The sequence below is a fragment of the Thrips palmi genome, unplaced genomic scaffold (genome assembly GCF_012932325.1).
Source record: "Thrips palmi isolate BJ-2018 unplaced genomic scaffold, TpBJ-2018v1 HiC_scaffold_12, whole genome shotgun sequence".
Lineage (NCBI taxonomy): Eukaryota > Metazoa > Arthropoda > Insecta > Thysanoptera > Thripidae > Thrips > Thrips palmi.
The window spans coordinates 9,228,873-9,243,506 of record NW_023144623.1 but is presented as its reverse complement, the minus strand read 5'-3'; the positions used below and the strand labels follow the sequence as shown (position 1 = coordinate 9,243,506).

Sequence of the window (14,634 nt, the reverse complement as noted above, 5' to 3'; positions counted from 1 at the left end):
GGCGGGGCGGGGCGGGGCGGGGCGGGGCCCGCAGCACTTTGAGAACGAGTTGTTCGGTCCGCAGATGGAACCTGGGGCAGCGGCAGGTCCGCGATAGCTTTGTGTGTATTATTGTTCGGCCCGATTGAAATTGTACGATGAAATTTTTTTTCTGGTCCGCGCGACCCTTGCCTATTGCTGTGGTTTGCATCCGCGACAGTAGCCTCACAGCACATTCCAACTTCATGACACACATTTGAAAAAAAAAATCTCATTCAACGAACGTTAATGAAAGCAGATGATCCGTCGCGTTTCACAACTGCTGTGATAGCCGAGAGGATAGAGACGTGGGATCGAGATACCGCAGGCGGGCGTTCGAATACCAGCGTCACATACGTTTTTTCGACTTACTATCCTAAGGGTGGTGGTTCGAGGCCATCCGAGCGGAGCCGTGTGCAACAGACCCACATGCCGGAGGTTCGACTCCTAACAAATATTTCCATTTAATTTTACTGCCTCACCCAGTGCGGTTGAAACCCGTGAACGTGAGCCCACTCCGTGCATGGGACGTGGTGGTCCAGGGAGTAGAGGCGTCGATTCCCAATGCTAGGGTCGGCGGTTCGACTCCCCCAACTTCTTGCGAAATTTTGACCGGGTCGGTCGAGTCCTGTTGCGTCAAGAACCCACCTCACGCCGGTCCCCTCATCATGGGCCGTGGTGGCCGAGAGCGTAAAGTCGTGTGATCCCGATGGCGGGGTCCGGGGATCGAATCCCTTCATTTCATTACATTTTTCGACTGCCTTCCTCCCACTGCAACTCAAACCCGTCGTCCAACACGCCACCAGACGTACAAGCGTGATAGCGTAGTGGTCAGAGTCACATTCACCTGGCCACTCCGCTGTGGGTGTCTAAAAAGCAATCCGCTTCGGCGGGTTGGCCTCGGCACTGGAGCGATGGAGTATTTGATCCATCAATCCAGACCATCCGGTGTGTGGTTGCGGGTGGTGCCTCCTTGACTCGTCGGGGAGGCGATGATAAGTCCTTTGAAGCTGGCCTAAAACGCTGTATGTTCGGTACGGGAGCGCCGGACAGTGGGGGTACCATGGGGTACACAACCAACCCTACGAAAACAAGAAGCTCCCACCAAACCTCTTCTCTGTCTGAGTCTCTCTCTGTCTCTCTGTCGTCTCACTCTACGTCCCGCCCCTCTAAGAGCTTCGTACTGGGTGCTCTCACCCAGCTGCCTGAGCTTTGGGGTCCTACTGGGTCCCCCGGCGAACGTTTGGGTCGCTGACGGGATTAACCCCAGGTACCTGATAGCACCGGTTCCCATCCCGAACACCGAAGTAAAGCAGGAGGCCTCCCCATTAAGACTGGGGAGGGGGTGTAGAGTTCAAATTTTTTTCTTTTCCCTTTCAAATTTCTCAGTCAATACTCGTTCGGTATTACTCGTTCACAGCGGGCACCACGGGCACCACGGGCACCACGGGCACCACGGGCACCACGGGCACCACGGGCACCACGGGCACCCGGGCGGCATGCTGCCAGGAAGGGGATCCAACCGGATCCTCTCGATAAAGAAGCGAGCGTACGGCCTGGCCCGGCCGGCCCGGCCTGCCCTCGCCTCGCGGGGTGTAGGACTCAAAGGGAGCGCAGCTCTGCCAAAAGGGCCAAAAGGGCCCAAAGGAAAAGGGCTCCTCAGGTATCTCGGCTCATGGGAACAGAACAAAAGTACAAACGCATCAGAGAATTTGAAAATCCGCGCCCTTTTTTTGTAGCACAATACACATTCCAGAATTTTTTTTAATTTAAAAAAAAATGAAATTTGATTTTGGGTGAACGCCAAAAAGGAAGAGAGAAAGATTGCCTAAAAAAATTGCAATTGAACCTATGAGTAATAAATAGTCTTGTTGCGAGGGTCAAAATTTGAAGCGCTTGCCCTTTTCTGCTGACGTAGCCCCCCCTCTCCCTCCCCGACTTCTGTCTTCCCGCCCCAAACACTGCTTATCGCTCATCCCTCGCCCTGCCGCTCCTTGTCTTCTGTTCTTCTCGTTTATCCGTTTCCCGTCTCTAGCCCCCCCTGCACGACGAGAGTCAAGTCAAGCTCCCTTCCCTGATTGTCTGAGGCACGGCCTGCGTGTGTGCAGGCTGTGTGTGTCTGTCTGCCCGTGTGCGTGTGTGTGTCAGTGAGAGGGGGGGATCTTCGTGTCTAGGTGTCTGCGTGTCTGCGTGAGTGCGTGTCTGCCAGGAAATGGAACCAGGCAGCAGCGCTGCTTGCAGGATAAAGTGGTTACCGAATGGCTGCAGGGAGTAAATTTGTTTCCTCGGCTCGTCCCTTTGAGCCGGTCGCGGCGGGGCGGCGGGCGGGGCGGGGCGGGGCGGGGCGGGGCGGGGCGGGGCGGGGTGGGCCTGGCTCGGGAGACGGATGCCCCGATAATTCAGATGCCGGGGGAAAATAAGTGCTGCCGGATCGTCGAAGCTAGGAGGAGAGACGTTTCAATTGGCCGTTGGTCCCCCCCGTTCGGTCCCTCCCTCGGGCTTGGAGCTCGGCCGCACTTTGCGGGGTTTCACCGGTTTCACCGGTTTGGTTTCACCGGCCGGCCGGCCCGCCAATCCCGCTCCGCGTATTTGTCTGGGTTGTTCCGGCCGATTCGGCAGAGCCAAGCCAAGTTTCAAGTGTTGCCGGCGAGCCACGGCGAGCCTGCAATGCGGTCGGCCCGGATCCCCGGACGCCCATCCGACTACACTGCCAAACCCGGCGGGGGAAGCGGGAAATATCGCAGCCGTTCCCGACCAACCATCCACCAAGCCATCCACCGCGCAACGGAGTCTTGGATGAGGGAATCAAACGCCTCTTCTGGGGTGACTTCAGTTTTACAGCGAAGTCCGCCTCAGCCGGCTCCCACCTATCAATGTGCTCGATTAATACCCCGTCGCCCGCCCCACCCCCCCCGCCCCGCCCCGCCCCGCCCCACCCGCCAATCGCAAAGCCAAACCTCAACTCAGCAACAGACGGACTCTGGCCGCATAATCGGCCAGCTAATAGGGCCGGTCCGTTTGAAGCCCGCCTTACTCCTCCCTGGCCAGCCAGCCAGCCAGTGTCGGTAACAAGCGATCCAACGCAACGCCACCGCCGGCCCGCGTGTTTAGCGTTCCAAACACACGCGCGTAGTCTCCTCGCCGGACAATTACATGAGAGAAAAAAAAATGAGTCCGACAACGAAAAAAAAAACAACTTTTTTGTTATTTTTGTTGCTGACTGTTGCCGTTTCCTGTGTCCGCAGTTCCGGAGAAGGGCTTCGAGGTGATCAAGAGCAAGACCAACCCCCCGGACCACGTGAACGTGACGTGCCGGGCGCACGGCGTCTTCCCGGAGCCGCGCATGAACCTGTACCGGGACCCCGGCCCGACGGGCAAGTGAGTATACACGAGAACGTTGTGGTGGCTCGGAGCGCGCACAGAAGCAGCTTAAAAATACTGTGCGACGGGTTTCGCCGTCGTCAGCGAGGCGAACGACGCTTTTCTCGGCAGCGAGCTGTTTGCTTGTCGCTCCTTTTGTTGTTGTCGTTTGGTCCAGTAAACGCTTCTTGCTCAGAGCAGTCCACTCGGCTGCCAAGCAACTCGCAATGAGAGAGAGAGATGCTGGGTGACGTCATGAAGCGGACGAGACCACGCCCAGCAGCAGGCCTAATGGGATGGCTTCGGAACAGGTGTAGGGCCTGGGGGAGGGAGAGCAAGAGAGAGAGGGAGAGAGAGGGGGGAGGGGGGGAGGAGGGGGGCTGCGATCGACTAGAGTAATGGCCCAGTCACTCGGAGTGAAGTGGGGCTCCATCGGGCAGCCGCTGCACTGCGATGCAGCCGCTGCCACCGTTTTCCTCCTCGTTCATGTTGTTGTTGTTGTTTGCGGGGAAATAAAATAACCCGCTCCAATCAAAAGCGCGATTTTTTATGCATGAGATTGGGGTCAGCCCGGCGGCGGCGGTGCCCGAGCGGTGCATAACTTCTTCCTCCCTTTTTTTTCGGTGTTGGCGACGTTGCGTTTTTATCAAGCCACCGTGTGTTGTTTGGCGGCAGGTCCAGCGGGCTGCCCGGCGTCACGGTGAACACGGTGAACCGGCAGGGCGTGTACGACATCACGGCCTGGACGCTCATGCCCGAGAGCGAGATCGACAACCCCACGGTGCTGGAGTGCGAGCTGCGGCTGCCCGACGCCAACTACACCAAGAGGAAGAGGATTCTCGTGTACTCCGGTAAGGCTCCAGAAAAGGAACAGAGAGAGAGAGAGAGAGAGAGAGAGAGAGAGAGAGAGAGAGAGAGAGAGAGAGAGAGAGAGAGAGAGAGAAGACCTGCCGGCGGGTGCGCCGCGCTGTAATGCTGTAGACAGATTGGCCAACTCACGAAAAAAAAAACAGAGGAAAACCCTCGGAAAAATCGGACGGGAGTGCTTCAGTTCCCGGTATGGGAAGTTTACCATCCTCTCAGTATTTAACCAGAGAGTACTTTTTTTTAAAAAAAAAGAGATGGAACGGCCTGTCCGAGTAAAAAAAGACTTTGTGAGCAGTGTTTGAACACAGCGTGTGTCTGCCTGTCGGCGGGCTCGGTGGATTCGCGCTGTGGGCTCTGCGCAGCACTGCACTGCAAAAGCCCGAAGGCCTAGCAGCTCGTTGTAAAGGGCAGCGCCGGGCAACGGCGGGTCCTGCTGCACTGTACGCAGCAGCGCTGTCTCTCTCTCACTCGCGTCGGGGTGCGAGAGAGACAGAGCCCCTGGCTCAGAGGGCTGCTCCAGCTCGGCCTAACTCGATTCCTGACGAGTCCGAGGAGACGAGAAGAGCACTGTGCTCCAGTTAGTCCACTTTTGCGCGTCTCGCCGAGACTGCCCGCCGCTCCTCGGGCGGAATTTGAAACGGAACCTAATGCGAAAATGTCTTTCCGGAGGGCCAGGGGTGGCGGAGGGGAAGGCCTGGGCCGCATTCCGACGCGGGGGACGGCACTGTCTGCCGGCCGGCGGGCCATGGCCGGGCCTGGCCGGGCAGCACTCGCAAATTACCCAGTCCGCCTGCTGCACGCCGACGGCGCGCCGACGGCACGCCGACGGGGCGCGCGCGCTCGCGGGGCAGCACAAGCACCCCGTTGTTTCGTCGGGCCATTTATCCGTCCGATGCGGGAAAGTTGGCGCCGACAACGCCCATAATGAAACAAATTTAACGAAAAAAGAAAACTTTCACCGGATTCCACACGCGTCTTTGTGGGGGTGGCGGCCGGCCACCCCCAAAGTTGGCCACTCCTCGAGCTCGCCGTCGACGCGGGCTACCGCGCCGCGCGCCGCCACCAGTTTGCGCCGCGGTCGTTGACGGCGGCCTCGGCGGCCACGACGGCGTCCCCGCTTAATACCTCGGCATGGTTTATGGTGCTGCAGCGCGCCGAGGAGGCCGAGAGCGCCGAGAGGCACGCCCTGCGCCGCACCGAGACCCCCGTCGAGCCGCTGTCACTCTGACGACTAATATTATCGCCTGGAGCCCCGCACTAATTGTCACGCCTGCAGGCCGAGTCCGAGACTCGCTCTCGTCGCGCTGTCTCTGTCGCACTCGTGGCGCGGGCCGCACAGGTGCGAGAGAGACAGCGCGACGAAAGCGACTCCCGGAATTAGTCCGCTGCCGCGCCACTCGACTCGACGCCCCCTCCCTGGATCCTCCCTGGATCCTCCCCCGGATCCGCCGTCGCCCCCGCAGGCCGCGGCCGCGCGCCGCGCCGTCCCTCTCGCGCCGCCGCCCCGCGCCGTGAGTGCGAGAGAGACGGCAGGATCCACTTCCGGCGTTATTAATTGATTCCGGTGTAGCGACGCCTCCGCGCACCATTTGTCACGTCGTCGGCAAAGTCCTGCCCGTCCACTTATCACGTAACGCGGCGCGTGTGTCGCGACGCTCGTCTGACACGGCGTGCCCGTCGCGCGGTTGCCTAGCCCGGATGCGGCCGTTCGGCGAGTCGATTTGTTTTGGCGCGGGGTTGGCAGCACTGGCGTGGCAGTGGCGTGGCACTGACGGCTTTCGATCCCCGCTCACGTAGCCCGGCTTGAGTTTTGTCTGTTCGGCTGCGCGGGGCTGCGCGCTGCGCTGTGTGATGGCTGTTATATCGTTCTACTTTGGGTGTGGCTCCCCCGCGCGGGCCCGCCTGCTGCCTTGATCCCATGTCGCGGGGCGGGGCGGGGCGGGGCGGGGAGGCAAGGCAAGGCGGCTCCGTACGGACTTCCCGAAATTTACGATCCAGGCGCGCTGTCGAATAACACGCGGCCTGTCTGCCTCGGTCTGTCTCTCTCGCACCCCTTGCGGCCCTGCGGCCCGTGAGTGCGAGAGAGACCCCCCCCCACGTGTCCGACCCACCTGTTTACGTGCACAGTTAGCGGCAAAAACGGTGCGCGTCCCTTCGGTGGGCCGACCGGCCTTCGGACCGGCCGAACTGCACTGCGATGGCGGTGCCGTGGCGGTGCCGGTGGCGCTGCCGGTCGCGCTGTATAGTGGACGGCCCGGGGATAAATCGCACCGGCCCGACAGGCCTGCGACACTCCGGCCAGGGAGTCGCGGCCAGTGGCGTCCCAAAATAGCGCGTCCCAGTGTGCGTGCGTGTGTGTGTGTGTGAGTGAGAGAGAGAGAGAGAGAGAGAGAGAGAGAGAGAGAGAGAGACCGTATGCTGTGACCATTCGCAGCCGCGTTCTCAATATACACGGAATAGACGCGTGGCCACATGACTCCCGTTCTTCGAGTTCCGCCAGCGCTCTCGCCAGAACAGCGAACCCAATTTTTCGCCCTCCCTCCTGATTGGCCCCGCAGTCAGGTCGATTGCAGTGTGCTGGCTGGTGTGTTGCTGCTGATGTCTTTTCCTCGCCGCGCGGCCTGCATTTGGAAAGGAAACAGGGAGATAACACAAAGGCGCGGGGGAGGGTCTTTGTGTGCGCGGCCGGTTTAAAAAGGCCTGCCGGACACACACACACGCACACACACACACACACACACACACACACACACACACACACACACACCCCACACACACACACACACGTGGGCCTTTGTGTCGAAGCCAATTGTCGACGGCAATCGAACGCAGGACGCCGGCAGGACACCTCACGGCCCCCCCGGCCCGTGTCTGTCGGCTCTGTCGCCCGCCAGCCAATCGCGCAGCCGCATTTTCGCGGAGCGCCTGCGGGTCGCCCCCGGACATAACCAGTGTTGCCGTCTCGCTCGCACCCCCCTAGGGGCGACGGGGCGCCGCACGAGTGGGAGAGAGAGAGAGAGAGATCTTTTCGGAAAGGCCGAGCTGGCCGCTGCTGGACTGAATGGCCAATGGTCCCCGATGGGGTGTGGGGGGCGGAGAGGGTGATCAACCTTGACAGAATGATAACGCTTCTCGCGTGAAGGGGCGCGGCGCGACCTGCGCACTCACGCACTCACTCGCCCGCACACACACACACACACACACACACACACACACACACACACACAGGCAGAAGCGTACACAGCCCTAACGAGCCAGAACCAATCAACGCGGGCCAGCGATCAATCAGCAAATAAATCTTGCATTTAATTACGCACGGGCCGCCCGTCCGTCCGTCCGTCTGCCGGTCCGTCTGTCCGTTCGTCTGTCCGTCCGTTCGTCCGTCCGCTCGTCCCCTTTGTCTGGTGGGCGTCACGGATCCGCTGCGCCGAGGCTGCCGCCCTGGGAGCGGCCGACCAAACCAAACGAGACAGTTGTGGCGTAATCTGTTTTCATACAATTTCAGGGGTGTGGGTTGCACGGGGGGGAAAGGGGCGGGGGGGGGGGGCTGCCGGGCAGCGCGTCAAGAGAGCCCCTGGGAAAGGGTTTAGTGCGGCGAAGGACGGGCCGGCCGTCCCTGCGTCGCAGGGGACTCCTATTTCGGCCGGCGGATTCGAGCAGAGCTCCCCCCCCCCTCCCCTGTCGCCGCGGCCCAGTAGTCATGGCTCACCATGCACTACTCATTTCTCCTATTTTTCCGACAAAGTCGGCCACGCTATTCGCAGTCGTCGTCACAGTGTTGCCAACCTCGCTCAAGGCTAGTGGGGTCGGCCAGTAGTGCCAACCTGCCCGGCGTAACTTGTGCCCCTTGTAATAATAATTATGCCAGGCGTGGCCCGGGCACAGCCCAGGCGCAGCCCAGGCACAGCCCAGGCGTGGCTCGGCCGAACGCAGGGAGCGGGGCGGAGCGGCAGCGCAGCGGGCACACATACCTACCTCGCTGGGACAAAGGTCTGACAGGTGGCGGTGAAACTCGGCCTGTGTGCGTGTGTGTGTGTGTGTGTGTGTGTGTGGCGGTCACGTGCCAGCGGTATGGTGTGTCTCTGGGAGCAGGTGTTAAAATGTGGATGCAGGCCAAGGGCGAAGTTGGCCGCAGAAAGCGTGTGTGTGTTGTGTGTGTGTGTGTGTGTGTGTGCGTGCGCGCGCGCGCGCGCGTGTAGGCTGTCGAGGGGTAAGGGAGCAAAAAAAAGATCAAAACGTTTTTCCAGTGCAGCGGAAATAAAATGTTTACATTTTAATTGCGTCACCTCAACTCGCAACTGTAACAGTCCGCACTGTCGCACATATAGAAAATAAGGCATGGGAAACAAAAAGATTTTTGTTTTCGTTTTACCGGGCTGCGTGCGTGCCGAGCTCCCCGTGCGGTTGATTTGAACCTCGCCGGAAACTCGCGTTTAGCCCCGGGGGAATCGGTTAAAAAAAAAAAAAAAAAAAACAACCAAACGTCACGCAGAAAAAGGAGCTCCTCATACGGTTTTTGATTTGCCGCATACGGTTTTTTGTTTGCCGTATACGGCTTTTGGTCTGCCTCATACGGTTTTTGATTTGCCGCATACGGTTTTTTGTTTGCCGTATACGGCTTTTGGTCTGCCTCATACGGTTTTTGATTTGCCGCATACGGTTTTTTGTTTGCCGTATACGGCTTTTGGTCTGCCTCATACGGTTTTTGATTTGCCGCATACGGTTTTTTGTTTGCCGTATACGGCTTTTGGTCTGCCTCATACGGTTTTTGATTTGCCGCATACGGTTTTTTGTTTGCCGTATACGGCTTTTGGTCTGCCTCATACGGTTTTTGATTTGCCGCATACGGTTTTTTGTTTGCCGTATACGGCTTTTGGTCTGCCTCATACGGTTTTTGATTTGCCGCATACGGTTTTTTGTTTGCCGTATACGGCTTTTGGTCTGCCTCATACGGTTTTTGATTTGCCGCATACGGTTTTTTGTTTGCCGTATACGGCTTTTGGTCTGCCTCATACGGTTTTTGATTTGCCGCATACGGTTTTTTGTTTGCCGTATACGGCTTTTGGTCTGCCTCATACGGTTTTTGATTTGCCGCATACGGTTTTTTGTTTGCCGTATACGGCTTTTGGTCTGCCTCATACGGTTTTTGATTTGCCGCATAGCGTTTTTTGTTTGCCGTATACGGCTTTTGGTCTGCCTCATACGGTTTTTGATTTGCCGCATACGGTTTTTTGTTTGCCGTATACGGCTTTTGGTCTGCCTCATACGGTTTTTGATTTGCCGCATACGGTTTTTGTTTGCCGTATACGGCTTTGGTCTGCCTCATACGGTTTTTGATTTGCCGCATGCGGTTTTTTGTTTGCCGTATACGGCTTTTGGTCTGCCTCATACGGTTTTTGATTTGCCGCATACGGTTTTTTGTTTGCCGTGTACGGCTTTTGGTCTGCCTCATAGTAATAAACAAAAAACAGTGTAGGGCGCATTGCACGCGCACTGCAGGCGCGTTCTGTCCCTGTCACTCTCACACGGTGCGGCGCGTCGTGGCCGTTTGGGCGAGAGAGACGGATGATGGCCTGGGGGTGAAACTTGTCCGCGGCGCAGAGCACGGCGCACGCAAATATCGTTACGTATTGATAGTGTCGGCTCGGCCTGCCTCTCGGCTTGCTCGACCTGCTTGTGCATAATTTCCACCGCACGAGAGGGACTGCATGAGGGACTCCACGGAGGGCGGCAGTGAGTGAGAGGTACCCCGTCCCTGGCCTTCGGCCTGCCCAGGCTCGCTCTGTCTCCCTCGCACCAACGGCTGCAGTGTGCCGTACCCCTGCAGGTGCGACAGAGACAGAGCGAGGCTTCGCGGGATGCCGAGAAACTCCTCGCAACTCCCATCCCCGTCCCCGCCTCGCGTCGCCTCGCGGCCGCGAGGGTCGGGCTTTATTCTATCTTCGGCACGGCGCTGCGGCCGGAGCAGACTTTCGCGGACCAACTTTATCGGACCGGTGATTATCATTATTATCATTATCGATTCTTGCCGAGCTCGCCTCGTTTTCAATCCGCCGAACCTGCCTCTGTTGTGGGTCGGTCTTGGAAAAGTGCGTGTATCGCCCGCACAGCGCGTACACACACACACACACACACACACACACACACACACACACAGGCCGATCCGGTTTCCCGATCGTTTTCCGTTCGCGCCACTGCACTGGCATAACACTGGCATCCGGTGGTCGGGTGTGATGTGGAATCGCCCGGCAGCAAGCAGCAGCAGCAGCCCCTCTCGGTAGTACACCAGAAAAAGAGGGAGAGGCGAGAAACATATTTATTTGGTCGTGACCGCAACCTTGACTCCTGCGGGCAGAATATCGCCGCAGACAGTAAAATTAGTGAAGATAAAGAAGAGCCATTTCGGGCGGCCACAAATCCCTTTGTAATGGGCCTTCCTCCTCGGACCCCGAGCACACCCAGCAGGGCCCGGCAGGGCGAGCCCCGCGCCGCCGCGCCGCCAGGCCCTAAGACTCCTCCAGGGGATCCACCCCTTCCCCCGCCCACTCACGTCGCCGGCGAGATGGCGAGGGGCGTCGGCTGGGGGGGGGGGGGACCCAGAAAGTAGCATTCTGACTCTGAAAAGAGCCCGTTTTGTTCCGCCCAGTGATTCGGCAGCCGCAGCGTCAATTTGTGTCGCTGCTTTGGGAAACAAGGCGGCGGTCGCGGAGTCGCGGCGAGGCGGGGCGAGGCGGGGCGAGTCCCCCCCACTGGAAGTTGGCCCCACAGTGTCCCGTCACGTGCGCAGCCCGACACTGCCTTTGCACCGACACAAAAAAAAATCGCACAATTTTTTTTTAAACCTTTTAACAATACAAAAATATTTACATCTGAAAACATTAACATTTTAAACAACATTTAAAAAAAAAATTAAAAAAAGATTACATTTGAAAAATTAAATCTGTTAGATCTCTTAATACGGAAAAACTGTAATAAAATTGGAAGTTGCGCAACTCTGTCCCGGCGCCGCGGCCGCGCGTCTGAAATGAAAGTTTCCCCTTGCTTTTCGGCAGTTGCCTGCGTCGTTTCCCGGTCATTTAATTTGGGCGAGTGCGGGGCCACAGCAGGGCATCAGGGCTTAGCCCCTATTACGCCCTGTCTGAGCTTCGCGGAGCTTGGCGCGCAGCTTGGCGTAGCTTCGTGCCGACGATCGTCACTTGGGAAACTTTCAAAATTTTGCACGGCCAACTTTGACGGAGCGGCGTGGGCAGCACCCAGGTCGCAGGGGATGAAGTTTAATCCCGAAGCCCCTGGCCGGGCCGGGCCGGGCCTGGCCGAGCCGCTGACATCCAGGCACGCTGCAGCCGGCCTGCAACTTTTGAAAGGGCCGAAGCGGATTTGGCCCTTGAGAGAGACAGCGGCCTGGCGGCCCTGCCCGGAGGCCCTCGGACCAGATCAGGGGGATGACGCATGGCGATGATGACGTCACCGGTGGCCAATCATCCGCGGCGCCACCTGTTGCGCGCTCCACTTCCGGTACAGGCCTCGTCGTTTCCGTTTTTAATTCGCTCAAACAGTGCAGTCGTAATCCCTCTCTGCCCGTTCCGTCAATATTGGCTTGTTTCGGCGGCCCCATTTTCCTGTGTACCGTTTTGATTTTTTTTCTTCCCCAGTGCAAAGTTGTTTGATTCATCTTTTGCTTTCCTTACCTAATCCGGGCGTTCTGTTTGTGTGTTGCAGGCAGCATGGGGTTCCTCAGTGGTGAGCATACGGTCCAGCTTCCGGCTAAACTTATCGCAACCGCACTCTCTCCGTCTCTCTCACTCCCACGGCGGGGCGCCCCGACCCTGCGAGTGCGAGCGAGACAGTCTGTGAGGCGGCGGCGGCGGAGGAGGAGGAAGGCATCGAGGAGGAGAAATCCCACTGCCGTCCAGATAAAACGAAACGACTTGTGTGGAAGTTCGCCCGCCGGCCACCGCCGCCTCGTTGCCGACCCCGTTGCCACCTACTCGTTCCCCGATAAAACAATTTCGTTTTTACTTGCTTTGTTTTCAAACTATTTTAATTTGATTACAGCCGGAGCGACCCCGCTGTGCCAAGCGTCCAGCTGGTGGAAGACGATGGCCGCCGCGCTGCTGCTTCTGCACCAGCTCAAGCGCTGAGCAGCCACGCCAGGTACAAATTTAGAAAATTTAAAAGATTTACAAATTTAGGAACAAAACACCTTGAAACGTTTAAAAATTCTAAACTTGGAAAGACAAATTTTATTGTTGGTGAACAGTTTTGTTATTGGCAGTCAGCTAGAGGTGCCTTGGGCGTGTTCCAGGTTCCAGGAGGGCTGGCGCTGCGGTGTGCCACGGATCCGACCGGATTGCGACCGACCAGCAGGATGGCACACTTCGGGACGAGCGACGCGGCGCCACGCGGCGCGACCTGCCGAGCTGAGTGATTGCGTCTCTGTCCGACTCGACTGCGAGGCGCGGCGGGCCGTCTAGATCAAATTGTTGATCTTTTGTCGGATCCTCGCGGTGGAGCTTCGACTGAGTGTTTCCGAGCGGACGGACAGACAGACAGATAGACAGGCAGACTGACCGGCGCACGGCCGCCTTGATTTTTCGTCTTTCCACTTTCTCCGAGGAGAAATGATTCGCTTCCCTTTTGTCTTGCTCGACGTGAGCGAAAGAAAAAACAATTGGCGTGTGTCACGTGAGGGCGCTGAGTCGGTGTGAGTGGCTGTGTGGGGTCCGCCCCAAAGAAGAGAGACTTTCACTCGCAAACGTTCAAGCCACTCCTCTTCGGGGATGTTTCTGGGACCGCTGATTCTGGCAAAGCCACGTCAGTACCTACTTGAGGAGGTGAACAAGTCTAGAGAGAAAAAAATGTGCTTAGGGACGATTCTAGAACGGCAGGTGGTTCTAACCAAAATGTGTGATTCGGATGAGAGATTGGGGCGATTTTGTTATTTTATTATTAGTGAAGACTTGTATGTCAAAGTACTAGCTATCATCAATCCACAGTGTAAATTTTCCACTAAAATAAAAATACTTTGTTCGCGTCTATGGCCTTATGAACAGACCGAGCCGATGTTCTGACTTATTGTTGGTGATGATTATTATTTAATAATAAATTATCATATTGAACAAGTTTGTTTCCTATTTCCTGTTGATCCTGTTTCCCTATAAACACTTTTTTGACACAGCATAAGAATACTTACGTGCGGGAGTGGGATGAGGACACACACACAGAGACACTAAACGGAAACAACGATCCACCGTTTTGAAAACCGCGACGAAAATTCCTGGTTTGAGAGGAAACATTCCTTCCCCCGCATGGCGTAGTTGCTGGGGGCGGGGCAGGCCAGGCTGGTGGTGTTTGACTGCATCAGGGCTATCAGTAGGCAAGCAGGTCACGTAGAGACGTCAGGGCAAAAGGGGGTGGGGTGGGGGAGGCACAGAGAGAGAGAGAGAGAGAGAGAGCGGCCGACGCGCTACCGACACAAAACAAAGAGAAGAAACCACGCCCGGGCTACAGGGGGTAACTGGCGAGCTGAAGAAGAAGAAGAAGAAGAAGAAGAAGAAGAGGAAGAAGACACATGTACTCCAGTCCGTGACACGCGTTGCCATGCGTCCCCGCAGGCACTTTGCGCTGACCGAAACGCAATGCCAATGCCGCGAGGCACGACCAGGCAAGCTCTCGAGCCCCTTTCAGGGTAGGCAACATTTTCGGCGAGGCGCATCGGCGCGTGGCGGGGTGCCTATCCGAGACTTGACAGGGGCTACAGCACTGTAAACGCGTGGCGCGAACCGGCGGCCACACCGGGTAACGCGCTGGAAACACAAAAGCCGCAGATTTTACGTCTTTTCGGGGCGTTGCGCCTCGAAGAGCGCGAAGAAGGAGCTTTTTCGGGAACGTCCGGGGGGGGGGGGGGGGGCTCGCCACCTGCAGCCAGTGTCTCGCCGCGAGGGCCACGAGGGCCGCCAGTCTTCCTCAGGAGGCGCGGCCGCGCGTGCCGGAAGGGTGCGCACTTTGAAAAAAAGGAGGCGCTAATGGTGGCTTTGGCATTTGATGTCAAAAGGAACCCGAAACCAGCAAAGAGGACGCCGTCCTGACGGCCTGCCGGCTTGCCTGCCGGTCCGTCGGCCTGCCGGGGCGGTGAGGCCCGGCCTGGCTGAGGTTCACCTCGGAGGGTGGATATTGTCAGATAATGAGATTGAAAAAGTTGATCTCATCAGCAGCGGCCCTTTTTTCCCCTGCCTCCTTTTTTGTTTCGTGTCGAGGGCCTGCTCGTTGTCAGGCTGAGATGCATCTTTCATCTCCTCCAGGCAGCCAGCCTGCCTCCAGCCTGCCTCCAGCCAGGGACGGAAACGAGGCAACGCAATAATGGATCACACGCAAAAATAAATGAGTTGT

General features: G+C 57.7%; 1 protein-coding gene across 1 annotated transcript in view; it reads left to right on the top strand.

The window, feature by feature from the left end:
* The window catches only part of LOC117640188, a 56,158-nt gene extending 43,252 nt beyond the window's left edge, over nt 1–12,906 (top strand). The window contains exons 3-7 of the mRNA XM_034376493.1: nt 3,264–3,396; nt 4,054–4,229; nt 11,965–11,985; nt 12,301–12,399; nt 12,551–12,906. Of these exons, the coding sequence (XP_034232384.1) occupies nt 3,264–3,396; nt 4,054–4,229; nt 11,965–11,985; nt 12,301–12,386 (416 nt within the window). The 3' untranslated portion in view covers nt 12,387–12,399; nt 12,551–12,906. The remainder of the gene's footprint in view (nt 1–3,263; nt 3,397–4,053; nt 4,230–11,964; nt 11,986–12,300; nt 12,400–12,550) is intronic.
* Nucleotides 12,907–14,634: the final 1,728 nt, after the last annotated feature.